The 27,678-nt window shown below is 43.0% G+C and overlaps 1 protein-coding gene across 7 annotated transcripts in view; it reads left to right on the top strand.

Annotated features, from left to right (window-relative positions):
- The window catches only part of FGFR1 (fibroblast growth factor receptor 1), a 69,310-nt gene extending 42,088 nt beyond the window's left edge, over window positions 1–27,222 (top strand). The window contains exons 3-18 of one of the 7 annotated variants that reach the window (XM_031950709.1): window positions 8,586–8,852; window positions 10,081–10,164; window positions 10,575–10,747; window positions 12,995–13,118; window positions 13,868–14,058; window positions 16,576–16,720; window positions 18,492–18,688; window positions 19,614–19,759; window positions 19,947–20,068; window positions 20,528–20,638; window positions 21,173–21,363; window positions 23,717–23,839; window positions 24,103–24,173; window positions 24,467–24,604; window positions 24,799–24,904; window positions 25,152–27,222. In XM_031950709.1, the coding sequence (XP_031806569.1) occupies window positions 8,586–8,852; window positions 10,081–10,164; window positions 10,575–10,747; window positions 12,995–13,118; window positions 13,868–14,058; window positions 16,576–16,720; window positions 18,492–18,688; window positions 19,614–19,759; window positions 19,947–20,068; window positions 20,528–20,638; window positions 21,173–21,363; window positions 23,717–23,839; window positions 24,103–24,173; window positions 24,467–24,604; window positions 24,799–24,904; window positions 25,152–25,328 (2,366 nt within the window). In that variant the 3' untranslated portion in view covers window positions 25,329–27,222. Of the gene's footprint in view, window positions 1–8,585; window positions 8,853–10,080; window positions 10,171–10,574; window positions 10,748–12,994; window positions 13,119–13,867; window positions 14,059–16,575; window positions 16,721–18,491; window positions 18,695–19,613; window positions 19,760–19,946; window positions 20,069–20,527; window positions 20,639–21,172; window positions 21,364–23,716; window positions 23,840–24,102; window positions 24,174–24,466; window positions 24,605–24,798; window positions 24,905–25,151 lie in introns of all 7 variants that reach the window. The other 6 variants (XM_023494728.2, XM_031950708.1, XM_023494727.2 and 3 more) reach the window with 6 other exon arrangements.
- Window positions 27,223–27,678: the final 456 nt, after the last annotated feature.

Below are 27,678 nucleotides of genomic sequence, written 5' to 3'. Positions count from 1 at the left end.
ATCCAATATAGGTTAAATATGTGCAATTCTTCTCAACATATTTCTACATCTATCATCACATTCTTTTTCAAGACACCTCTTGAATTCTACTTCCTCTATTAAAAATTCTTGTTTTATTTTCCTTTTGTTCCCTATTCAAGTATTTTTTTTTCCTTTGTTTCATGAACAATGAAGAGACCCATATGGGTGTGAGCATTCAGCAACACGTAACTAAATGAAAGATTTCCAAGAACACGTAAAAAACATGTCATGAGGAAATTGTACAATAGGAAGAAAAGATACACTGGCCATGTGGTGAAAATGAAGAGCAAAAGTCCTCCACTGATATTTTCAAGATATCAGGAGAAGTAAGGAAGCTGCCCTCTCCCCATCCGAACTCCCTAGTAAACTTATGGGAAGACATGGACATGATGGACAGATATAAATGGGTTTTAATTTCCTTCATTTAAGTGAGTATCCAGATTGATGGAAAGTGAACTAACTCTAAAACTGTAGTTTTTCACTAAAAGGGAACCTTTTAGTAGTCTGGTGAAAGCTTAGGACACCTTCCCAGAATAATGTCTCTAAAGCAGGAAATAAAATATATAGAACTACAAAGGGAATGTTTGTTCATGAATTTAATAAAAATAATAAATAATTGAGGGGAAACTTAATAAATAAGTATTAAACCATAAAATTATTAAATAATAAATTTAATTTAAAAATATATTCATATGAAAATTTTAAAAAACACAAAAACATGGATCCTAAGTTAAGAACCTCTGCTTTAAGATTGAGAGAATCTGGGTTATTTTTCATCTTTAACACTTACTATCACCTATGGGCAGGTCATTTCATTTCCCTGGGAGTAAAGTTCCTCATCTTTACAGTTTGACTGTATAACCTGTGATATCCCCTGAAACTCTAAGTCTATAAGCCCATGAGATCTCAGATCCACTTGAGTAAATTTCATGTGTTTTTAAGTCATGTTTTTTCATATGACATTTTAAAAATACTTACTTAGCACAGAGGCACTTAAATGAATATGGCATTTGATTTAAAGAGGTTCTACTCTTTCTTTTGCTGCTAGAGTAGTAAGGTCTAGCTAGAAGTGTCTGAACCTCTCTCTCTCTCTCTCTCTCTCTCTCTCTCTCTCTCTCTCTCTCTCTCTCTCTTTCTCTCTCTGATTCTCTCTTTGTTTTCCTCCTTTAAATTCCTATACCATTGGTATTCTTTTTCTGTCTTTCTCTTTCTCTGTCTCTCTCTGTGTCTCTGTCTCTCTCTGTGTCTGTCTCTCTCTCTCTCTGTCTCTCTCTCTCTCTCTCTCTCTTTCTCTCTCTGATTCTCTCTTTGTTTTCCTCCTTTAAATTCCTATGCCATTGGTATTCTTTTTCTGTCTTTCTCTTTCTCTGTCTCTCTCTGTGTCTCTGTCTCTCTCTGTGTCTGTCTCTCTCTGTCTCTGTCTCTCTCTCTCTTTCTTTGTCTCTTTCTCTCTCTCTCTCTCCCCCCCCCTTTAAACTCCCATAGAACTGATATTCTCTTTTTGTCTGTGTCTATCTCTTTCCTTCTGTGTGTCTCCCCCATTTGAGGAGCCTCCCCCAAATCCCCCTCACTAGACTCACACTGCCTGAACCCCCTCACAACATACACTTGGAAGTAAAAGAGACAAAAGTTTGTGAAGAATAACTTGGACCTTTGCCTAATTAAACCATGGACCAAGAGTACTGTTGGCATGGAAAGGATTCAAGTTAGTCCTGCTACCAGAAAAACGCCACACCTGTTGGCTTGTTTTAGGTTACAAAGAAATAATGTTGGGAGAATATGGGAAAGAAATGGGATTAAAAGCAACTTAATTTGCATATACTCAAGAAGAGCAACAAGTCTTTTCCCTGACTTAGAGCAAACTGAGAAAGGAGTCCATCCATACCCTAGAATTTGCTACCTTCATCAGCTATTGAGAAGCATTTCTGTTCTTGTAAATTGTCAGTCCACTTAAAAGAAGGGATTTTGACCAAATCTTTTACAAAAATAAAAGAGCAGAGAAACTGGTGAAAGTAAATGCAAGAAAGAACCAAAAAAGATATAAATATTACTTTGATTGTCCCAGGACATGCTTCTGGACGTGATAATTTAAGGGTTTAGGCTGGTCTCAACACCTTAGCAGTCCCCTGTATTCTCTTGCCATTGCACTTATTTCCCAGTTCTTGAGAGGTAAGGAAGCATTAATTTGAGTAGGTTAGTGTGAAAGTAATCTGGATTCTTTAACTAATTACTCTGATCCTATGGGCAGACATTTCAGTAAGGCAGACTTTTGAATCCTTCCTTCACTTACTTCTATTCTTACCCTACTTACCCTCAACCCATAATTACTTTCTATTCCAGCCAAACTGGGCTATACATTATCTTAACTTAGCCTTTCTCCTTGACTTTGTCTATAAGTCCCTCATATGTATGGAATAGATTCTTTCCCACCATTATCTCTACTTTTAAAATCCCTCCTTTCAGGATCCAAATCAAATATCCTCACCATGAAAACTTCCTTGATTTCCCTCTATTCCCACCTAAAAAGTATCTGTTTCGCTTTACATTTATCATATGACTTTATACAGACCTCCCACTTGTATTTATTACCTTCCTTTTAGTAGCAGTTACATGCGTATATACTGACCCTTCCCACCTTTTATTAGATTATAAGCTCTATTAAGACATTGAAGTGAAGTAAACTTGATTTCAAATTCTGCCTCATATATTTACTAGCTATGTGATCCTGGGAGAATCAACCCTACCTCTATGCCTTAGTTTCCTTATTTGTAAAATTAGGATAGCAATAGCACCTACTTCATATAGGATCGATATGTAGATTAAATGAGATAATATATGTAAAATGCTTTATAAGCCATAGAATGTTATATGTGTTAGCTATTTCTTCACCTTTATAGCCCCAATGCCTAAATACAATTCCTTATAATAATAAAGAATGGAATTGACCTTGTGTCCTGAAGTCTACTACTCCAGCATCTCCTCCTTTTCCTTATTGTTGTAAGATCGTATTAGAGCAGTGGTGTCCAATTCAAATAGAAACAGGTTCCACTAAACTGTATATAATAAGCTGCGAATTAATGTAGAAAACCACATATTAACATTATTGATGTTGTGTTGCATTTTTGTTTATTTTGTTCAATATTCCTCAGTTGCATTTTTGTATTGTAGCATGTTCGACATTTCTGTCCTAGAAGCTTAGAGGTGATTTGTTTCAAACCCATCCCTGAACAAGGACTTCCTCAATACCTAGACTTCTGTGTGATATGGTAGCATATGGATGCTACCAAAGCAGTCCATATTACTCTCAGGTGATGCTGATCATTAGGATGCTTTTCTTCATATCGTTTTAGTACAAAATTTCCCTTCTTATAACTTTCACCCATTGCTCCTACTTCTGCTCTCTGGTCAGTCATATTTGAAGGCAGTTAATGCTATCCCCTACCCTCTTCCAGGCTAAATATCACCTGTTCTTTCAATGGATCCTCATTAGGCTTTATTTCAAGTACTCTCACTATATTGGTTGCTTCCTTTTGAAACATTCTAGTCCATCAATTATTGTCATCTGTCATCTCCCAATTAATTAGGCTCTTCCCTCAAGGTTGAAATGGTTTCAACCACGGCTGACTTCCCATCTGTCTCTTTCACTCCAGTTTTCTTAGCTTCAGTTCCACACTGCAACTCATTTCTTGCTATTATCTGATTGTGGATGTGGACGAACTGTCGGGTGCCTAGAGGCCATGGTTGACCATGGTTGGTATGGGAGGCAGATGAAAGGGCTAAGTATCCTTGACATAGGAACACTGAGACAAGCTGGACAATGGTGACTACTGATTGATTTGAGGCCAATGAATCAATAAGCTTGAGGTGCAGTGGAACAAATAGAGCCATTAGCTTCGTAACATTTCTGTGATGCATGTTTGTATTTCTTACAAATTAGAAATCAAAGCACAGAAAAATCCATCTCCTGCCTTAGATCACAGTGAACAATGGAAAAAAAGTACTGAAAAATACTGTCTTCAAGCCTAAGTTGTCATTAGTACCACTCAGTTACACTGTTGTCAAATGTGAAATTCAGTTCAAAAAAGCATTTATTGGAAAATTATTGTCTTCTCCTATATATCTAGAACTGTAGAGGGATCAAGAAGAGATATAAAAGAAATAATGAGCCCTAAATAACTTCTATTCTTTGGAAAAAATATAAATATATTTGTTTGATAGTTTAGTAACTGGGTAGTCAACCAACAAGCATTTCTTAAACACTTATTGTGTGCCAGGTATTGTACTAAGCTCTGGAAATACAAATAGAAAGAAAGCTAGTCCTGCCCTTAGAAAAAGCTTACACTCTAGTGAGAGGTCAATATGAGTACCCACAAGGGGGCATGATAGAGAAATTTCAGAGTCGAGTGAAGATGAGAAAAATAAAGTCATTAAAAAAAAAAAAAAAAAACAAACCCATAGCTTGCATGGCCATTCTCCTTAAAATGGAGGTTCTGCCATTACATCGAATTCCCAATCCCTATATTTGTGCCCGCCTGCATTTTTTATTTCCTTCACAGGATAACTGTACAATATTTCGGAGTCTGATTCTTTTTGTACAGCAAAATAATGGTTTGGACTTGTATACTTATTTTGTATTTAATTTATACTCTAATATATTTAACACGTATTGGTCATCCTGCCATCTGGGGGAGGGGGTGGGAGGAAGGAGGGGGAAAATTGGAACAAAAGGTTTGGCAATTGTCAATGCTGTAAAATTACCCATGCATATAACTTGTAAATAAGAAGCTATTAAAATAAAAAATTTTTAAAAATGGAAGTTCTGGGAGGAACCAGACAATTAAAGGAAGAAGTCACAGGGGTAGAACTTTGAAGGTGGAGAAAAATCCAGAGTCAAAATTCGGGCATTGGATATGTACAGAAAAAGCAAAAACAATTCCTGCCTTCAGAAAGCGTGCATTTTAATGGAGGAATGGAAGAAGACATTATATGTATGAATCAGAACATACAGTATAAATACAGTGCAGTGGGGGACCAAGAAAGGCCTCCTGGAGAGGTGAATCTTACAGAACTAGCCGGGAGAGCTAGGAAACCCAGTGGACAGAATGCCAATCAATCCTGGAGTCAGGCAGAAGGACCTGAGTTCAAATCTTCCCTCAGACACTTACTAGTTATGTGAGCCTGAGCAATTCGCTTGAGCATGAGTGCCTCCAAAAAGAAAAAAGAAAGCCAGAGGAGAAATCAGGAGGGAGAGCATTCCATTCATGGAAAACACAGAAACAGGAGATGGAGTATCATATTTAAGGAAGAGCAAATAGACCGGTATGGCTAGATCATAATATACATGGAGGCAGTAGAACAAAAGAAAACTAGAAAGGGTCAGATTGAAAAGTTTTAGATGCAAACCAAAGGACTTTATATTTGAGCCTGAAGGTGATGGGGAACCACTGGAGCTTCAGGAGGACGTTGATATAGTAGTGGAAAGAATCTTGAACTCTGAGTCAGGAGATCAGAAGGTCTTGGCGCTGCTACTTAATATGTGTGTGGTCAAGCCATTTTATTTTTTTCAGGGTCTCCGTTTCCTCATCTGTAAAATAAAAAAAGGGTGGATCTTTTGATAACTTCCAGGTCTTGGATTAGACTTCATGGAGCTGGGACTTTGGTGGGGACTGTGTAGGATGGGTCAGAAATCAGAAAGGAGGGGAAAAAAACCAATAGATAACAAGCATGAGTAATGTAATGGCTCAGTTACTGCACTGGGAATATAGTGGATTGTTGGGAAGGGTCAGTGAGAAGACATTTGGCTAGAATATAGTAAGAGAGAGAGAATGATGACTGAAGAAAAGTAGATCCAGATTAGGAAAAGCCTTGAGTGCCAGACCAAGGAGTATAGTGTCAGTGTGTGTTCTTGAGCAAGGATAAAAGCACTTTAGGGAGGTTAATCTGGCTTTGGTGTATAGAGTGCAGTAATGGAAGCCGGTAAAAGTGAAGTCAGGGAGGAATGAGATATGGAAGATCTAGACTGGAAAAGAGACAGTGGGAACGGAGAAAAGGAGACAAATCCCAGAAACATTTGGAAGGAAACTTGGAGCAGCAAAAACAGCACAGAGGGAAGAAAAACTGGGCTGGGAGGCCTGTGCCTATCAGACAGAAGAGTTTTGTTTGCAGACTGCTCTGGGGACAGGTGGGAAGCATTTTGTCTTCAATCCAAGTTGTAATGAGGCAGAGACTGTCTCAGCAGGGCTCTGTCTTCTTTCTTTCTTTCCTCCTGGGGAAAATGCCATTTGCTTTCCTTGGCACTTCTTGTCCTTGGGACCTGTTGAAGTCAAATATGTGATGCCAGAGGCTAAGAATTTGAGTTCACTGTTTGTCCAAAGGCTGGTAACTTGGTACGGATCAAGAGAGGCAAAATATTTAATCAGTGAGGTCACTGGAGGGAAATGAGACTTGATCAATAAAAGTGCTCGCTATTTTCCTGGAAGGGTGGCTGGCCTCTCAATTGCTTCTTATTGCCTGAGGTGGACAATGCTGCAAACTGTTTAAAATATAAAAAATAGCTTCTTTTTAAAACCACAGAAACTTATTTTTCAATCGTTAATGTGGTCTTTTCACCTTGGTATTTTACTCAGAAGGATTGGTGAAGATTGTGGGGTCATGCTATCAGATCTAAAGACAGAGAACTGTCTTTAGGCCAGAGGTTTTCTAACAGATGTTTCTTTTGCCCCTCCCCTGCCCCTCAGAAAAAAAGGTTTAAAATGCATCATTTTTTGGGGGGTGGGGTAGGAAGGGAATAGGAATATGATTAAGTAATTGTGATATGTGTGTATATATAACAACTTACATTGATTATATTATATTAATTAAGCTACCCAGATCACTGCTCTTTATTAAAGGAATAAGGAGAGGGGGGATTGGTTCTATCTTATATGAGCAATACCAAATAAGAACATTTCAATTTTGTATAAACTAACATAGTGTGTGGTGGCAGAGAGAATACTATATTTGGTAGGTAGAAGATTTGGTTTTTAATAATGGATTTACTAATACCATGTTATGACTTTGGTTTTCCTTCTTTATAAAATGGGAGAGGTGGGGGAGAAAAGGTCAGAGGACTTGATCTCTAAGGTCCCTTTTCAATCAATAACAACAATCTGCCATCCTCTGCCTTTATATCTATAGAAATATTCCTTGAAAAAAAATTTTTAAGTGTTCCTTGACCCTTTGTCGTAAAAGGAGTGTATTGAGTTCTCTGTGTTCAGTGGACTCTGCAGAGCATGGTGGGAAGTGTTGGGGACCACTTGGATCTGTCCCTGAGTCTGTCCACACATGCCATAGCCATGTGTCAGTTGTGACACATGGTATAGTAGAAACACCCAAGAAGCAAGTTTCTTCAACTCTCATGTGAATTAAGAAGATTGAGTAGAATATATACAGTTGAAAACTTAATGTAGGACAGTGGACAGGAAGATGAGGGACCTGTGTTTATGTCATGGAATATGGTAGAAGAAAATCAACATTGAAGAAGGGGGCTCAGGAGGTATCAGAATGATGTCTGAGGACTAATCAGGTCCATTTCTTGGTCAATCTGTACTTCTGTATGTAGTGAAAGGCAGGAGGTGCTAGTGGTGAGAGGGGGACTGTAGGAACTCATGAGAGGGACTTTTTGAACCTCGGCTGCCAGAACCAGCCGTTTCAGCAATCAGCTCCATTATGTTGCCTGCCAGTAGAGGTGGGTGAGAAGAGTAGGATCTGGGGTGGGGGGATGTATGTGGGGGTGGGCTAAGGCAGGGCCTAAATGATAGGATGAGGAGAAAGGACCTTTGTGTCCAACAGCCTCATGCTGCCAGGGCAAGTGCCGGGCTTTGTGGCAGCTGCTGACCCCTGTTTCTAATATTGTAGAACGCTAGGAATCCTTGGGCCCCGACACCTGTTAACTGGAGGTTCTCCTAAGCTGACCTCTCCCTGGGCTGTCACTCTCCCATAAATGTCTGCCTTGTTGTGCCAGACCCTGCACTCTACGAATTATTTAAGCATTCTCTCACCACCCCCACCCAGGGTAACAAGCTGCCTTCTTCAAGTTGGGGGGCAAGGGGAAGGAAGATGGGCAATGCTTCCTTAGGGAATGGGACAAGAACAAGGTAGTGCTGGAAAGGGAATTGAGGACAGTCCTCCAGAAAGTGACTGCCCTTGGCAGTCAGCCAGTCAATAAGTGAGGGGAGACAAGATACCCTGACTGCAGAGGGATATTGGGGGGGGGGGGAAGGGCCTGGAATAGCTAGCCTTTTCCCTTAGGATCCAGGGAAATGAAACGTGAAATGAAATGCTTAATGCTGCTGCAGCTGCTTTCTAACTTCTGCTTTTTCTTCCTATATTCTGTGAGAGAGTCGGTTGGGAAGGAGGTGGAGAAGGGGATTCTAGGCCACCCCGTGCCACATTCAGCACCTTTTGATATGATGGTCCCCGAGCTAGCTCAGCTAGTGTAATGCCCTTTGTCTCTTCCCCCTTCCCTTCTCTCCCCCTTCTTCTTCTTTACCCCTCCTGCCTCTGCGGGTGGCGGGTGGCGGCAGCCCGGCCTTGGGGAGCCCCCGTGGAAGTGGAGTCCTCTCTGGTGCACCCGGGCGACCTGTTGCAGCTTCGCTGTCGGCTAAGGGAGGATGTTCAGAGCATCAACTGGCTGCGGGACGGGGTGCAGCTGGTGGAGAGCAACCGCACCCGCATCACGGGGGAGGAGGTAGAGGTGCGGGATGCCGTCCCCTCGGATTCCGGGCTCTACGCCTGTGTGACCAACAGCCCCTCAGGCAGCGACATCACCTACTTCTCCGTCAATGTCTCAGGTTGGTAGCAGTGCACCTCACGGGGAGGTGATGCTCCCCTACTCTTTCCCATGCCCCTCTGCTTCCCAGCTGCTGCCCACTAACCTCTGCTGCCCGCTGCCCACCGCCTGGCTTAGCTCTCAGGTGATGAGCGCCCCACGGGGAGGACGAGGGGCCTCGAGGTCTTCCCTCCCCTCCCCAGAGCAATAGCTGACTGATTGCTCCTAAGAGTGAGCATCCCACCAAATCCGCACTGTCACGGCATGTTCAGATCTCCACGGTAACAGTTGGTACCCAGCTGCTCACTGGACAGCTGACATCCTGCAGCACAACAACCCATCTCAGTGCAGCGACTCCGGCCTTGGCCCCTTTGAAGGTCACACTTCTGCCACTGTCACGGTGCAGGAAGGGGACTTTCACCTTCCTGCGGGCCCGGGGGCAGGACTTCTGGGAAGCCATTCATGAATCTCAGGGACACAGGCTTGTACCTCCTAGGCCAGCAGCAGGATCGGTGAAAGCATGCACCTCCCTGGGAATGGGACGTGTGTCTGAAAGCCCCTCTCAGGGGCTCTAGGAGGGGTGCCGATATCCGCTGGAATGGCTGCTTATTGACAGTGCAGCTGACCACCAGGGTGGGACCAGAAGGTCCCCGGGGACTCTCGTTCTTGCCCAGGATGTGCTGGTCGGGCAGTGGTACTGTTCTAGGCATTGGTATTTCTGTGTTAAAGAAAGGCAGGTCAGAAAGCCCTAACTGTTATTCTACTTACTGTGTTGTCCCATGGTCTTAGGGGCAAGCTATCCCAGAAAGGGAGGCAAGCTCCCTGGTATTCACTGCTATGTTTTAGATCATCAGGGATACCGGTGGTCCCGGGTTAAGATGGGGGAGGAGGAAAGATGGTTGACACACATCACCATGTTCATAAAAAGGCAGTAGCTACAACTACAAGTGATTGTCTTGCTGGGCAGATTTGGGGGGGAGGCAGGGACAGGGCGTGGGATGAATTTGAGCCAGGGGGTGGGAGTGGGCATATGAACTTCTGGTATTAAACAGTTGCTATTATATTACATTGGAAGTTAGTCCTAGAGGGTAAGTGGCTCTCAGGGGTCACCTATTTTTATGTCAAACAAGGAGACTGCTCCCTGGAAAGTTGTGGAGTGTAGATATTAGCACTGGTATGGCTTAGAGAGCCTGGGAAGCCCCCTTCTCTCTTGAAAATAAGTCCAAATGCTTCTTCCTCTTCCTTCACAGATGCTCTCCCTTCCTCAGAAGATGATGATGATGATGATGATTCCTCATCAGAGGAGAAAGAGTCAGATAACACTAAGCCAAACCGTACGCGTGAGACACTGTTTTCTACCTTATTACCATGGAAATTCGGGACTTGGTCAGGGTGTGGAGAGGGGGAGGCTTAGAGAGTTATACCTGCATTTAGTTTATTCTGATTAGAGTCTGCAGTAGCCTCTGTGAAAAGGCTGGAGGGCACCAGGTGCCCCAAAACACAGTTACTTTGACACATGGTAGGGAAGGATGGTGGGTTTTGATGGTACAAGGCTTTGAAATAATGAATGATACAACTGGGAATAGTTGATTTGGGCCTAAGTAGGCAGTGCTGGTCGCTTTTCCCAGATAGTACGCAGGGCCATTCCTGGGAGATACATCACACAGTACTGACCCAATACTCTTGCTTTCTGGTCTGGCTGATTTCCCCTCCACTTCTCTTGGTTCACTCTTGGCCTTGGCAGCCGTGGCTCCATACTGGACATCACCAGAAAAGATGGAAAAGAAATTGCATGCAGTACCGGCGGCTAAAACAGTGAAGTTCAAATGCCCTTCAAATGGCACCCCTAACCCCACTCTGCGTTGGCTGAAGAATGGCAAAGAATTCAAACCGGACCATCGGATCGGGGGCTACAAGGTGCGACTATGTGGGGGGTTGTTGGAAAGATGAACAGGGCACACAGGGACAAAAGCAGAAAGGGGGACTGCTGAGAGCAATCAACAAGCATTTATAATGTGTCGGGCTCTGTGCTAAAGACTGGGAAATACAAAGAAAGGCAAAAGACAATCCTTGCTCTAAAAGTTCAGTAACTAATGGGGAAACACCATGAAAACAATTACGTACCAACTAGGAGTATGCAGGATAAATTATAAATGATCCCAAAGGGAAGGCACTGACTTTAAGGGAGATCACAGGAGAAAGGCTTCTTGTAAAAGGTGAGGTTTTAGCTCTGATATAATAGAAACTGGGGAATTTGGGAAATGGACGTGAAAAAGGAGGGAAAATTAGATATGGGGGACTGTCTTTTGCAAAGAATAGTAACTAGAAAGCTTAGTGTCACTGTATCACAGATTATATATTATATATATGGAGGATTGTGAGATGAAAGGCAATTGGAAAGAAAGAAAGCACTTTAAAAGCCAAACAGAGGATTTCATATTTGATTCTGGAGGTAAGCAAGGGTGTGATTTATAGAATGATGGGACAGGGGCAGGGGATCATAGACCTGAACTTTAGGAAGATCGTTTTGATAACTGAGTGGAGAGGGGAAGACCAAGTGGAAGCCTGTTGCAGTAGTCAAGGCATAAGGGAAGGAGGGATTACATTAGAGGAGAGAAGGGTCATATAAGAGAGATGTTGTAAAGATACAAAGAACAGCATTTGACATCTGATTGGATGTGGGGAGTGAAAGAGAATAAAGAGTCAGGGATAACTGTCTAGGTTTCAAACCTCAATGACCAGGAGGGTGGTGATACCCTCAAAGTGATTGTTTCTTTGTAATTAATAAGTAATAGGAAAGTTAGGAAGGGAGGGGGGGGGGGTTGGTAGAAAAAATGATGAGTTTGTATTTCCTCCAAAATTCAGCATACTACTAGACACATAGTAGTTGCTCAATAAGTACTTGTTTGATTGATAGGAATAAAAAGGGAATTTATATATATAAAGAAGAGCTTATTCTGGGGTAGAGTAAACAGTTGGGGCAGAATAAAAAAAGAAAGAAGTTTTCTCTCCACCTGTTCCTATCTGTCCTTCAAAAGAACCTGAAGTAGCTGCTTAAGAAGATACTTTTTTGCCTGTTTTACCTTCCTTTTCATTTTCTCAATAAGAGAATAGTTTTGGATCTGGTAAGGGTTCATTTAGTCCTTTCATTTTACAAATCAGGAACCTGAGACCCACAGAAATGAATTGTTTGGATTCACAGAGATAGTGAATAGCGGAGCTGGAATGCAAGCCTACATCTTCTGATTCAAATCTCATTCTTTCCACCAGACGAGCCTCTTTCCCTAATACTCTGTTACCAACTCTCCTTATTTGCTGATTATTCTTGAGAGCCTTTATTCCCCTCACCTATTGTCTTTCCTAAAGCATATAAATAAGCAAAGGGGAAAAATAGAAAACATGGAAATATTGAAACTTTTTTTAAACCCCATTGATACCTGTAAGTTTACCAGGTGTATATTTTTAAATCGTATATTCAGTGTAGAGAAGCATTGTGCTTTGTTTGGATCTGAAAGTATGAAGAACACATAATCAGTGCTATGAATGAATATTTGAAAGGATGTGTCAGGCTCTATCCTGAAGTCTGAGAGGTGGGATTAGGGTGGTTTAAAGTTGAGGCATTCATGTATTTGGAAAAATAAAATTAAAAAAAAAAAGTTGAGGCATTAAATCTATATATGTCCCAAGAATAACTGTAGCATGGGGTTCCTATCTAACTTCCAATAAGGCTCTTGCTGAGTGTAGGGAAGACCAATTGGAACATTTTACTCCTCTTACTGTTTAGAGTGTATAGAACCCAAAAAAGAATACTCCATTTCAACAAAAATCTTTGTATTGGGACACAGAAAACATTTGTGTCCCATCACAAAAGTGATTGTTTCTTTATTGTGAATTGAAACATGGAAGATTTGCTGTGTGACTTGGGACAAACCTCTTCATCTCTGTTTGCCTCAGTTTCCTCATCTGTAAAGTAGAAATAAAGATAGCACACACTACTTGTGAGAGATCAAGTGAAATAATGTATGTAAATCACTTTGCAAACCCTGAAGAGCTATATAAACTATTATTTTTTCCCTATGTAGGAGGGATGGAACTATTAATATAATGGGTTGGTTTCATGCTATGTCCCTTTCCAGCATCTCAGTGGTTCACTCTTCCATTCAGGTCCGCTATGCCACCTGGAGCATCATAATGGACTCAGTGGTGCCATCGGATAAAGGCAACTACACTTGCATCGTAGAGAATGAATATGGCAGCATTAACCACACCTACCAACTGGATGTTGTGGGTAAGGAAAATAACAAGAATGAGGGACAGACTTAAGAAATAATCTCTTTGAGGAAAGGGCCAAGAAATCAGGAGCTTGAGGAAAAAGAAGACTGGAGGTAGACAAGATGGTTTCCGTATTTACTAAGGGTTATTTTAAGCTCCTTGGGTTTAGACCATATCTTATTCATTTTCTTGAATCTCTTAGCACATAGCAGGTACTCAATGACTATTTAGTGATCTACTAAGCTGCTACTTTCCACTTCCAGTGAAAATAGTAAAAGAAATAAAAGGGTTATAGACACGGGAAATAGATATGTACAAAAAACAATGTGCATATGTACTTGGTACCCACCAAGGGAGCAAGCACCCCACCAAGGGGGAGGTGAGTTATGGATGGGTTAAGATAATTCCCTCTTAGAGTTTTCTTGATTTCAAATTTCCAGAAATGAGCATATCATCTAAGAAGCAGGTATTTAAGTTTAGCAGTCTTAGAAATTGTGTTTATTCTGAATTAACTGAGTCTTTTTTTGGAGGGCCAGCCGGACAGAGATCTTTTCTGATTCCCTGAATCCCTGAATTAAGATGCAGTGAAAAGGCTCTGTTTGTGACTTAGAGAGTATTACCTTCAAATTTAAAGTTTCCCTCTGGGAGCCTGGTAAAGTCAGGAATGGTGTCTAGGCTACTACTCTTTTTCCTTTCTTGTAAGACTTGAATTGCTTTGATATGACTAGTGTTTTCCTTGCCTCTGTTTTCCCTTTTTCTCCGTAGAGCGGTCACCTCATCGGCCCATCCTGCAGGCTGGATTGCCTGCCAATAAAACGGTGGCTTTGGGCAGCAATGTGGAGTTTATGTGCAAGGTGTACAGTGACCCACAGCCTCACATCCAGTGGTTAAAGCACATCGAAGTGAATGGGAGTAAGATTGGCCCAGACAACCTGCCGTATGTGCAAATTCTAAAGGTAAAACTGGTCCCAGGACTTTGGAATCACTTGGAACCACATGGGCATTGTGGTCTGGGAAGGAGACAGTGTCTCCCAAGCAAGGACTCCTTGATACACTTGCCAAGTCCCTATCTGTTCTGGAGCCCAAGTTCTTTTCCTTCTAAGCACCCTCAATCTTATTAAAGATAAAATCTCTTCCCAGGGATTGGCAGCAGAGGAGGTGGAGGGAGAAATAGGACTACAAAGCAGGAGGTGGGCTAGGGAGAGTAACATTCCCGGGGCTTGCGAGTCAGCCATTCATGAGGCATTTTGGTTCCAAGTCTGGGCCTTTGAACAGGGCCTCTCCATGACTTTTCCCTGTTTTCCCCTCCATACTGAAACCAATTTCTGTTAGCTAGGGTTAGAACAAGGAGGCAGTCAGGTAGAGCATCTAGTTCAGTCTAGCAAATACTATCTGCAAATTCTCAGTCGCAGAAATGCTCTCTCTTCCCCTTGATCCTAAGTATTGACTTCCTTAGTCTCTATCATGTCATGTCCCCTTTCCCTTCTCTGTTTGCTCCTTCCACCAGATGCCCTTCACCCATAAGACTCCGCTTTTTTCACCCATAAGGAGGAGATTGCTCAAGATTCCATAATGGATCTTGCAATAAGAAGCCACCAGAAGTCAAAAACATTCATATTGTTGTCATAGATCTTGTCCTTCTGCAGCCCATCTGTCCCAGGTTTAAACCTGACCGCGCCATTAGTTCTGAAACTGGTCCTGCCTATAACTAGGACTGTGCGCTAAAGCCATTCCTCTCTTTTTATTGTCCCCTTTGCAGACCCAGAATTTATATTATAGATAGATATGTATGTATATGTTTGTATGTATCTATATAACAGACAGCCAAGTGGCCCAGTGGATAGAGAGCTGGGCTTGGAGTCAGGAAGACCCATCTTCGTGAGTTCAAACCTGGCCTCAGACACTTAATAGTGGTGTGGCCCTGGGCAGGTCACTTAACCCTGTTTGCAAGAAATAGCAAACCCCTTCAATATTCTTTGCCAAGAAAACCCCAAATGGGATCAAAAAAGAGTCACAAATGACCAACATACATACTACATACATACATATATGCATATGCATGTACATACAAACACATGCATATAGAACAGAGAATAAAGCAGAACATTTGATTTGGGGGGATAGCTAGTGTTTCATTTTTGCCGGACTTTTATATTCATTTTTGTCAGTTAGTTTTTCCTGACTGTGGAGAAGCCCAGTCAGGAGACTGATCCTGTGGTGTAAAAGCCAGGAAAGACGACCACTCTCCCGTAACCCCCTTTCCCTTAGCGCCTCGCACCTGCCTGGTAGCCACCCGGGGGCTGAGCACGGCAGTGCGCGTGTGTCTGCCCAATTGACTGGTATGTAATTGGTTTATTCCAGCATTCGGGAATTAATAGCTCAGATGCGGAAGTGCTGACCCTGTTCAATGTGACAGAGGCCCACAGCGGGGAGTATGTGTGTAAGGTTTCCAATTATATTGGTGAAGCTCGCCAGTCTGCGTGGCTCACTGTCACCAGACCTGTGGCAAAAGGTAACCGGGAGACGGGGCCGTCCTATGCCGGGAGTTTGGTTTAGGCCCAAGCCGCTGGGGCAAACGGAAAAGCCAGCCCCAACCTCTCCCTGTTTTCCTCCTATGTTTCTGGTGCCCAGAGCCATGGAAAAATGCCTGGCATGGGCGGCTGGTTTGGTTTGGTGTCATGTCGGTTTCTACGGGTCCGTTTTGCCTTATGTGTTACTCCTTTGCTGTGTGTGAGTGTGTGTGGGCACGTGTGTGTTCCTGTGTGTGCTTTCTTAGCGTGCTATGAGTGATACTAAAGGCAGTGTGGTATAAAGGAAAGGGCACTGGACTTGGAAGTCAGAAGATCTGTGTGACCAGACACAAGTCATAAAAAAAAAAAACTCCTTGTGCCTCAGTTTCCTCAACTGTAAAATGGGTGTGATATACATCTGTGTTACCTACTCCACAGGGCTTTCCTAAAGCTCAGATGGCACTTTACCAACCTTAATTATGCTATCAATGTCAGCTCAGTTTAGGGGACATGCTGGAGGATGAGATCAGGTACCACCATCTCAATCCAGCCATATATGAATCCAGTTACCCTTCTTTCCTCACGTGTGTGCCTTGTACCCTGTCTCTCCATTAAACCAAACAGCCCCCTGCCACCGACCAGGCCCCATTTCTCCATGCCGCCCGATGCCAGCATGCTTGGATGGGCCAGGGGGTGCCAGCATCCGGTGAAGGGTTATAACTAGCCATCTTCTCCATAGGTCTGCCAGAGTTCTACCTCAGGGTCTCCTCTCTCTCTCTATCAGGTCTCACTGCTGCCTGGGATTTTTTTTGTTTATGTTTTGCAAAAACAAAATATTGGGGAGCATTTTTCATCTTCCTCTTTTGCCTTCCTTTTTCCTTTCCTTTCCTTCTCCCACCATCTCATCGTCCTGGAGGTCTCATGCCTTGTGCTTGTCCATTTTGCCCCTGTTGTCTCTTTTAGACGGCCGGTGTTAATACCACTGACAAAGAGATGGAAGTGCTTCACTTAAGGAATGTCTCCTTTGAGGACGCGGGGGAGTATACATGCTTGGCGGGTAACTCTATCGGACTCTCCCATCACTCTGCATGGCTGACCGTTCTGGAAGGTATATACTGTACTTCTTCTCCTCTCGTTGTCCTGCCCCTACCATGGGCACGGGGGGAGCATGCATTGCAGGTCATGGAGAAGCCCAGGGCCACAGGAAGCCGGGGGGAGGGATGGAATAGTAGGCCAGGGCTTGCCCCATGCCCTGCCTTGGTAGTACCCTACCAACACCACCCCCTGGCTCTCTCCACTTGTGAGAATTCAGCCACTTCTGAAAGAGGAGGTTTCCTGTTTCACAAAAGCAAGGAATCTCCCATCCACATCTGGCTCTCTCCTTTGCCAAGGCAATGTATGCTTATAGTCTGGAATTAACCTGTGGCTGGGTGCCCTTCCAAAGTAGACTCCTTCCTTTCTTATGTCTGATACTTCTACCCCCCCCCAAAAAAAACAATCTCACCCTTTGGGGTTAAGAATCCCCAGAAATAGTTTTTTCCCTCGACCCTAAGTGGTTTAAGGGAAAAACCTCTACATGGTAGGACATGCATCTCTCCCAATCTTCTCTGTGTTTGAAGGAGCTGGTTCCTATAAGTATATTGACTTGCACAATCTTCAGCATGGCCTCTGACAGGCTGTACCCATGATGTTAGATAGGAAAGGAAGGAGCCTGTTCCAGGTGGTGGGATGGCTTATGTCCTGGGAATGAAACCCCTTACTGCTGTCTTTGGAATGGGGATTTGCATGGGGACTCTAGAGGCTTTTTATTCTGTTATTGCTGCTGCTACTGCTGTTGCCACAGACTTTTATTTCCTTCTGTGCTAGTATCACAGACCCAGCTAGAAGCAGGGAAGAGTTCAGCGTTTACTATTGACTGTTCTTGTTCTGTCCATAATCCCTATGTCCCTCCCAATTTATTGTTCTGTCCCTTAACCCGAAGGAGAAAAAACCAAACTTCTTCCTGTTATCTACTTCAATTTGGTGAAAATAGTGTTCCAGGCTCTGTCCTGTTGAACTGAGGCTGGGAATACTGACTTTCCAGAGGGTGTTTGTGATGGCGTGGTTTACGTGGCGGGGAGGTGAACAGGGACATGAAACGGGACAGGGGTGATACTGTGCAGGGGTTTTAAAAACAATGCTCCATAATTTCTCTCCACGCTGAGACGAGAAGAGAATTACCTTAGACTGCTCAAAAAAGTGGAAGTAAAGTTTGAGAAGAGTACAGAGTGGGGGAAAAGAAGCCTGACCTCCCCATTTCTCCTCTCCTCCTTTGATTGTGAGAGATGGGAGCTATGGCTAGGAGTGGGGACAGTCCTTTCCAGAACATCTTCTAGGATTTATTTTTAAATCCACATACATGAATTTGGTCCAGGATTGGGATAGAGTTGAGGACATAAATATTTGTTATTTGGGTTTGATGTGACATGAAGGTAATCATATATAATAAGGATGAAAGAGAGGGTATTAGATCTGTATTCAGCAACAGAACCCAAGACATGTGGATGTCCTTTTCCTCTCCCCTTCTGTTTCCTGAAGGATAATGCTAGCCAAACAGGGTGGCTCAGCTTGGAGAGCTTCCTCCTTCCTGGGTGGGGGCCCAGTTACAAGTAGTTATATCCATGATGATAGTCTTTGGGGAGTCTATTCTATTCAGTGACTGGGGCCAAAGTCTGAATAGCCTCCAGCTCTATAATCCCATTCCCCACCCCCAGTTGGGGTGGGTGGGGTGGAAGGGAAATGGGGAAGGGCCATTTTTTTTTTCTGATGGAGTTGGGGCCTAGGAGGCTGGTACCCCCACCCCCCCAGTGCCTGCTGACACCCTGTTCACACCGACTCAGCCTTGGAGGAGAGACCAGCAGTGATGACTTCGCCTCTATATCTTGAGATCATCATCTATTGTACGGGGGCTTTCCTCATCTCCTGCATGGTGGGGTCCGTCATCATCTACAAGATGAAGAGTGGTACCAAAAAGAGTGACTTCCACAGCCAAATGGCTGTGCACAAGCTGGCCAAGAGCATCCCCCTGCGCAGACAGGTAACAGAAAGTAGATGGGGGGTTCACACTCTCCCACCTATACCCAGCATCCTGTCTCCTCTGCCACACCCTGAATCCCCTTTTCCCATGCCCTAAATTTACTTTACCATTCCTAGCTTTGCTTTCCTACTTCTGAGACAAGGCTACTAAACCCCCACGCTGAGTTATAACTTCTTGCCCTAGGAGATGCTGCTTCTGAACCCACTGCTTTCCCCACTAATTTCCCTTCCAAAGCCCCAACTCCAAGCTTTTGACACAATTGAATCTCTGAGTTAAGTGCTGTCTGGGCCTGGGCATGCAGATCAGATCAATCCATGATCACTCTGAAGGTCACATCTGAAAGGGTTCCCAGCTGTGTATGTGGAAGACCACAGCAGGGACAACTCACTAGGGGAAAGCCAGAGGGTGGGCATGCAAGCATGCATCCTGAGTTTTCTTACTTATAAAAATTTTAATAGGAATTGTGTAGAAGGAAAAGTCTGAAAGGAAAGACTTTTAAATGGGGCTATAACTCTGGGAAGAAGAGAACATGAGTTAGGAATCTCTCATCTGGGTCAAAAGGAACAAATCCTCTTGCGGTATAAAGGCAGAGTTGCTGTTGGGCTAAGAGGATAGACTGCTATAAAATCTTATAAGGGATCTTAGATTATCATCAAAATCCTACCTCTTCATTCCATAGACCGGAAAGCTCAGAGGGTTTTGTTAAACAAAGATCACTCAGCTAATGGGGGGGAAGCTCTGGATATAAATTTGTCTTTGAAGTCCCAGAGTTCTTTCCACAATGGAGTTAAATAAGTGGATACAGAATATTAATTAGAAATTTTGGCACTAAGTAGAAAATAATTTATTCATCTTTCAGATGAACTATTAAGCCTCTTATCCCGTATCTACTTCCTAGAAGGGTAACCCCACTCTTTTTTTACAGGTGTCTGCTGATTCTAGTGCCTCCATGAATTCAGGGGTCCTGCTAGTTCGGCCTTCACGCCTTTCTTCTAGCGGGACCCCTATGCTGGCAGGTGTCTCAGAGTATGAACTTCCTGAGGATCCCCGCTGGGAACTACCCCGGGACAGGTAATTCTCCAACCTCAGCTTCCATAAAGGTTCCTTGGTTCCTTCTCCTAGGACTTGTTTTGAAAGCGTCTCCAGGAAGTTTTCTCTATTCATTGCCCTGCATTAGATAAAACCAATAGATGGTGACCTCATCTGAAGGACTGTAACCATGACAACACTCTCTCATCCCCTATCTGTTCTTAAATAGGTTGGTTCTAGGCAAACCACTGGGAGAGGGCTGCTTTGGACAAGTAGTATTGGCAGAAGCTATTGGGTTAGATAAGGATAAACCCAACCGGGTGACCAAGGTGGCAGTGAAGATGCTGAAATGTAAGTGACATATTGTACTAACGCTGCTTCTGTTTCCCACTGCTATGTTTTTCTGAGCAGAGTCATAAACCTCAATTCAACAGAAATGCTTTAACTTTTATTTGCTGCCCTTTTTGCCCTGTCCACATACAATGTACTTACTAGATTGCCCCTATTTTGGATATATTCTGGAATGTTCCCCTTGTAGGATGTGTTCATTTGCTACCAGCCTAGGTTGTTGTCAAATTATTTAAGACCCTATTGTCACTTCAGCTTTATTCCCATCTTACCCACTTCCACAGGTCTCTATTCTAAATCCAGAAAATGGGCGTGCATAGGGGGAAAAAGTGGGAATGTGAGGGGGGTGGGGAAGGGATTCTTCAAGGATTGATGAGGACTCCTTGGTGCACTAGAAACCTAACTCTGCTCTATACTGAAAAGGAAATGAGTATTACCTGTCTTTATGGTTTAAATCTAAAGCGGATGCAACAGAAAAGGACCTGTCAGATCTGATCTCAGAAATGGAGATGATGAAGATGATTGGGAAACACAAGAACATTATCAACCTGTTGGGGGCCTGCACACAGGATGGTATGAGCTGAGGCTTGTCAGAACAGGCTTAGAGAAGCATCTATATGGGCATATCTGTCTCAGTCATTCCTATGGGGAAAAAATAGAGACAAAATTGTCTAGCCAGCCTAAAATCAGCAGGACAAGGACAGGTGTGCATGTATGGGGTTGGGGGGAAGAAATGGAAATTATGGAAAAGGGGGAGGGGAAGGAGAGCGATGGGGAAGAGAGACATTAGCTGTTCATGGGGCTTCTGTGTCCTGCCTGGGTTTGAGGGGGTAGTGAGCTGGAGAGGAGTGCTGTTTCCACTTCTTATCTATTAAGTGCAGCTACATTTCTCCTGGGGTCTACTATTACTCACACTTGAGGATTTTTGCTTTGTGGCTGCTCAGAATCGTTCTGGGCCTTCTTTGAAGGGGTAGTGCTTCACAGAGTGGCTTGATCCACCAATGCAAAGCAGGGCAATGGCTGACCTTAGGAGTTTTAGGCCGGGGAGGAATGGGCATAAGACCTAGCACCTGACAATTCTTCAACCTCCTCCTTTATGCCGATCAGGCCCTCTTTATGTCATTGTGGAATACGCCTCCAAGGGCAACCTTCGTGAGTACCTGCAGGCCAGGCGTCCCCCTGGGCTTGAATACTGCTACAACCCCAGCCATGCCCCAGAAGAGCAACTCTCCTCCAAGGACCTAGTGTCGTGTGCCTATCAGGTGGCCAGGGGCATGGAATATCTTGCCTCAAAGAAGGTGGGCCATGGCAGGCCAAATGGGCTCTGTGTCTAAGGGTAGAGGGTGGGGAGTGGGATGACTTTCTGAGGTACTGATTTTGAGTATAAATTTAATCCTTTAATCAGACTCCTGTCAAATAAGAATTCATTTATTCTCTTAGGTTATAATTTATTAGGCACCATTATATACACTGAGATAAAAGGGAAGGAGACTCGAGTTCATGAACCCAAAGAGGATGTAATTTTCATATGGATATGCAGAAATTTGCATTACTATGGATCACCATAGTGGATAAGAGCACTGAGCTTGGAATCAGGAAGTTTTATCTTCCTGAGTTCAAATGTGGCCTCAGACACTCAGTAGCTTTGTATCTCATTTAACCCTGTCTGCCTCAGTTTCCTCCAGTTTCTTGGAAAAAGGAGTATTTTTGCCAAGAAAACCCCAGATGGGGTCACAGAGTCAGACATGACTAAGATGACTCAACAACATTACTAACAATCATAAAGTAGGAATATTAAGAGTTCAAAGGGACCTTAGGAATCAGCAACTACAACTCCTTTTTATAAATGAGGACATTCGGATCTAAAGGGGTTAACTGTCTTTCCCCAAGTAACACAGCTAATTAGCAGAAGAGTCACAATTTGAATCTAAGTTTTCTGACTTCAAATTCAATACTATTTCCACCATACAAACACCTGAACACAAAGACAACAAAATTTAATTACATTATCTACACAAAGCCTAAACATTTGTGGGAAGGCTTGGTGTGAAGACTGTGTATTTTTAAATCAGCAGGAGTCAGGAATTCAGGTTAGGGGAAAATCGTCAGTCTTTATTCTCAGTGAAGAAGGATCGGAGGTGGAAGAGAATCGGCGATAGCAATGTGTGTAGCTGAGTCAAGAAGCTAGCTAGACCAGCAGCCACACGACCAGCAGCTAGGAGAATGGGACCCAGGCCCAATCTCTCCCAGCTTCTCTTCCTGTCTCTCTGCCTCCACCCACCAAAATCGTCATTTCCTATACAACACATCAGGACTTGCACGGAGAGTGGGCAGGGACCATTCTTTATCCAATCATGTATATTAATAGAGTATAGCCCAATTACTATTTAGCCTCGTACTTGGGACCTCAGTGCATCAACTCAAACCTCAGCCCATTACAGCTAGGAGTACTAGAATAAATAGAAAAACAGCATAATCTTCATAAAGATGGCAGTTTATTTTGTTTTCAGTGTTTAATTTTATTTTAAAAAAATCAACAGCAGTTTATAATTTTTTTTGAAATTTGAGGTAATCCATCTTATTACAGTTTTTTGCATATTTGTTTTTAATTTTTTTCAATCAAATCTATCTTTTCTTCTTCCCATTACCCTCCTCCAATGTGTTTATATATGAAGTATATATATGGTACTCCTCATTTTCTTTTTTAATCACCTTAATACTGAAATGTCCATATATTTGTAATCATTGTTGTCATTTTTATAACATCATCATAAATCATCGTACTACTATTTAAACAACCAGTCTACCTAGCCAGTTCCGGTAGGCTAGTCAGGCTATGGAAAGAACATTGGACTTAGAATCAAGTAATGTATAGTTTCAGGCCTTGCCCAATAATTTAATAGTTGTGTTACCATGAGCAAATTATGTTGCTTTTAAGAATCTTTTTCCTCATCTGTAAAACAGGAATAGTTAACAGTACTTACCTCACAGGGTTGTTTTGAGGAACAAATGGACACTATATATTAGTGACTATCTGTAAAATAATAGTAATAATTAGACTTTCCAGGACTGCCAAAAGATGTGACGGTTTTATGGCTCTTGTTGAATGTTGCCAGATTGAGTACCAGAAAAGTAGCACCAGTTTGTGGTGCTACCACTAATGTATGGAACTTTTTCCCCCACTGAGATTTCACATATTTTTTGCTAAATTAGTGAATCCATTAGTGATACCTTATTACTTTAATTTGCATTTCTTTAATTATTAGTGAGGTTAGGCATGTTTCCAAGACATCATTCACTGGATTTCCATTTATCTGTTCACACCCATTCATCCTTATTTGTTCATTTGAGACTATATTAGTTGTTGACTTGTATTAGTTTCTTGTAAAGTCTGAAGGTCAGGGTTAAGTAGAGTTTTGGAGAAGCAAAAGGATAGGTTATGGCTGAGTAGAAAAAGGAGGGCATTTCAAGTATGACAATTTGTATAGTGTTTTAGAAGAGGGGAATAGGGTGATCTGTAAACTCTATATTCATAGATATATGAACTATAAATGGGAATATGAAGAGCTGAGGAAGAGTTTATAAAGCTGACAATTGTTAAAGCCTCCCCTCCTCCCACCTGAAAATTCTACTGTCTGCTTCCATCTTTAGTGCATCCACCGGGATCTGGCAGCCCGGAATGTCTTGGTGACTGAAGACAATGTGATGAAAATTGCAGACTTTGGTCTTGCTCGGGACATCCATCACATTGACTACTACAAAAAGACAACCAATGTAAGTAAAGATGCCCTTTTCCCATCTGTACCATCAGTAGTCTTCCCCCCACCCTACAAGATTTTTTCACCTGTCCTCTCCCTTGAAAACCTCTACCCCTTCTAGATCTGTGTAACTGCAGTTTCCCAAAGGTGATTGCACTTCTCAGACAGTATGGTGGGGAGCACTCCAGGTACTCATTCTAGTCTCTGGACATCTCTACTGCCTCTCACACACATCCCTGATTTCACTTAGTTACTTCATGCTCACTGTACTACATGTAGGGTCGCCTGCCTGTGAAGTGGATGGCTCCTGAAGCACTGTTTGACCGGATCTATACACACCAGAGTGACGTGTGAGTTGGAAATAGTTGCTAGAATGTGGAATAGTTGCTTGCCTACCCTTAAAACTAATAAAGGAATTCCCTGGTTCTTAAGTAGAGTCTGGGGTTGGGGGAAAGCCTGGAAATAAATAAGATTTATCTGCCCACTTTGGGACTGGGCAACTACATCAAGTCTCGGAGTAATAACTCATCTTCTAATATACTCAGAAACCTGCTAGATTTGGAGTGATAGATATGTGGTACTTTAAAATATTCTAGTTAATTCTGTGCCTATATAGACCTATGGAATCTATGCTAACATACAGGTGGTCATTTGGGGTGCTGCTTTGGGAAATTTTCACCCTGGGAGGCTCCCCTTACCCTGGTGTGCCTGTAGAAGAGCTTTTCAAGCTGTTGAAAGAAGGTCATCGAATGGACAAGCCCAGCAATTGCACCAATGAACTGTGAGCACAAGGACCAAAATGGGGGAGCTGTGGGAGGAGAGTGAAAATGCACGGGGAGAGGAACGAGAAGCTAGTGGGTCATAATAGGGCTGATACAGAAAAAGCCCTTTTCTTTCTAATCATTCTCTTTTTTCCCCACCCAAACCACTTGATCTTATCACCTGGCTACCTCCCATCCCCAACTCTTGCCCTAGATACATGATGATGCGGGACTGCTGGCATGCGATCCCTTCTCAAAGGCCTACCTTCAAGCAGCTTGTAGAGGACTTGGATCGAATTGTGGCCCTGACCTCTAATCAGGTACAACTGTCCCCTTTTGGGTTCCAGAAAACATCCTTAGACTAGCAGCCTAGATGGCTTCTAATCAAAGTTCCTCCCTAGCTCTTCAATTTTCTAAACCTTTGTTAATCCTAACACTCCTTTCTTTCCCCAAATTCCTTCTAATGTATGATCGTCTTAGTTTTGTCTTGATTCATCTTACCTTCTTAAGGAGAGAAAAAAAACCATATCTCCCCTGTCTTATGGCTCATTAAAATTTCTGTCATAGGAGTACCTGGACCTATCAGTACCCCTGGACCAGTATTCACCCAGCTTTCCAGACACCCGCAGTTCTACTTGCTCCTCCGGAGAGGACTCCGTCTTCTCCCATGACCCACTGCCTGAGGAGCCCTGCCTGCCCCGACATCCAGCCCCACTGGCCAATGGTGGACTCAAACGGCGCTGACATTCCCCCACAACGAACTCCACAAACTGATATCCTTACCCCTGACTCTTGGTTGGGTTCCCTTCCTTTTTTCCTTATTCCTGGTCACAGGAGTTGGTTGCCCACAACTCAAGGCCTTCCCTTTGTTGCCCATCTCTATCCCACTGAGCTGATTTCCCTTACGTCAATTAATGTCAGTCCCCTCTGCTGGGAAAAGGGGGAAAAGAGGTACTTCCAGTTGGCTACTTCATTCCCCTTAATCTTGGACCAGGACCTCTCCTTGTCTGGAAGGCAGAGAGAATGGGGAGTGGGCATGGAAGTGAAGGCTAACTGGGCTCTCTCTGGTACTGTTTTTATTTTAACCTACTAGCCTCTCACATGCTGGTGGCAGGTGCCTTGTCCTCAGGCTGCAGCATGGGGAGGTTAGTCAGTCAGTGCCTCAGGCTCCCAATGAAGGTGACCTCAGCTCCAGAAAGGTGGTACTAGTGGCTTATTAATTTCAATATTAATTTGCTTTGCTGACCAAACACACCTGGTACCAGAGGATGGTGGGACAAAGGCTGGGGGCTATCTGTGGCCCTGGGGCCCAGCCCCATTCTGGGGCGTTGTATATAACTATGAAGAAAACACAAAGTGTATAAATCTGAGTATATATTTACATGTCTTTTTAAAAAGGGTTGTTACCAGAGATATACCCATTGGGTAGGGCGCTCCTAGTGGCTGGGAGACATCAGTTGCTATATATTGAAAAAAAAGAAAAAAGAAAAAAAAGGAAAAACATTTTAAAAAAAGGTCATATATTTTTTTGCTACTTTTGCTGTTTTATTTTTTTAAATTATGTTCTAAATCTATTTTCAGTTTAGGTCCCTCAATAAAAATTGCTGCTGCTTCAGTTTTATATGGGTTGTATGAAAAGGGAGAGAGGAATTCTGGGAATTAACTGAGAAAATGAGATTATATGTACTGGGGCTGCACTATCTTTGTAAAGGGTATATGCCCTGTAGTTCCTATTTACCCTTTCATTCAATTAAGTTTAATTCAACAAAAATGTATTAAATGCCCACTATTAGCACTGTTAAGCACTGAGGACATAAAGAAAAATCTGTCCTGATGTATTCTGAATCTTCTCAGAGACTGCCAAAGGCTCTAGTCCTTCTGGGATGGTCTAGGGATAGCACCAATACACAAGAATGGACAGGATCCTTCTGCCAGCGTGCCTAGCCATGGGGTTGGGCATCAGGCCCAGGTCAGAGTTGCCCTACACAATAGATCATTTTGGCCAAGTACTGGCTGTTACCCTTCCAGAAGAGGGGGAGTAGGAAGGTGAGCGATAGAGTATCCTGGGAAGCTTAAAAAGTGGTCCCTGAGGGTCAGGAGGAAATCCGTACCTTTCTAGGCACTGAGGCTCGCCACTCTTCAATCCATACCACAAATGGTTCTAAGTCACACACACCAAATATCCAGACTACCTACATGCAAGCCCCTTCTTTGGCAACATCAAAAATTATTGCCTTTTCAAGGCTCTTCCTGTTAAAAGATGGGGGCACCTTTATCGGGGTGGGGGGATTGCTCCAGAGGTTTCTGTCATTTATAATTGTATTTTCTGCTGCCACCTGCTGGGCTATTTCCTCTACTGCTAGCCAAGCCTCTCCCCTTTCCAATGGCTCCTTCTCTGCACCTCTTAAGACTCCAGACTTTCTAGTTCCTTCCTCTTCCTCACCTTCCCTTTCCCTTCCCAAATGTAATGGCAAATTCAGGATGTTGCTCATTCCTTTGATTTCTGTGAGGAAAGTGGAAATGGCTGCTTTAATGTTTTTTCTTTGAGTTGGTCATTCTGTTGTAGCTCAGTGCTGACGCTTGTGCAGTTGTTTCTGTTATCCTTGATTCCTCTCTATCTGTAAAAGTGTCAACCTTACTGCAATTTGGTTGTGTGTGTGTTTGTGTTTAAAAGAAGCATGTTCTAGTGGACAAAGCCAGGAAATTAATCTTAGCTATATTACTATTTACTATGGGACATTAAATTGGTCCTTTTCTTCAGTTTTTCCATCTATAAAATAGTGATAATAATCTCTGCCTTGGCCCTACCTCACAGGAATGTTGTGTGAATGAATGAAAGTCTATCAAGTGCTTTATGCTCCTTGGGGAGAGGTGCTGGAAAAAATACAAGGCACTATTACTATAAAATTGATGTCCTTGCTGTTATTACTTAAATAACCCATGAATTCCCCCAGAGAATTGAGTGGACTGTCATATGTCGATTGAGTTGATAGGAAATGAAATGGTAGCGTCACTTAAATGATCAGATTGGGTCTCCTGGGGCATAGAATATAGTTTATCTAATGAAGACATTAGGTTGAAAGAGAAGCCTATC

The sequence above is a fragment of the Sarcophilus harrisii genome, chromosome 2 (assembly GCF_902635505.1).
Source record: "Sarcophilus harrisii chromosome 2, mSarHar1.11, whole genome shotgun sequence".
In the NCBI taxonomy this organism is placed as follows: Eukaryota; Metazoa; Chordata; class Mammalia; order Dasyuromorphia; family Dasyuridae; genus Sarcophilus; species Sarcophilus harrisii.
Note: the sequence above shows the minus strand (reverse complement) of the source record. Positions and strands in the feature narration are given on the sequence as shown.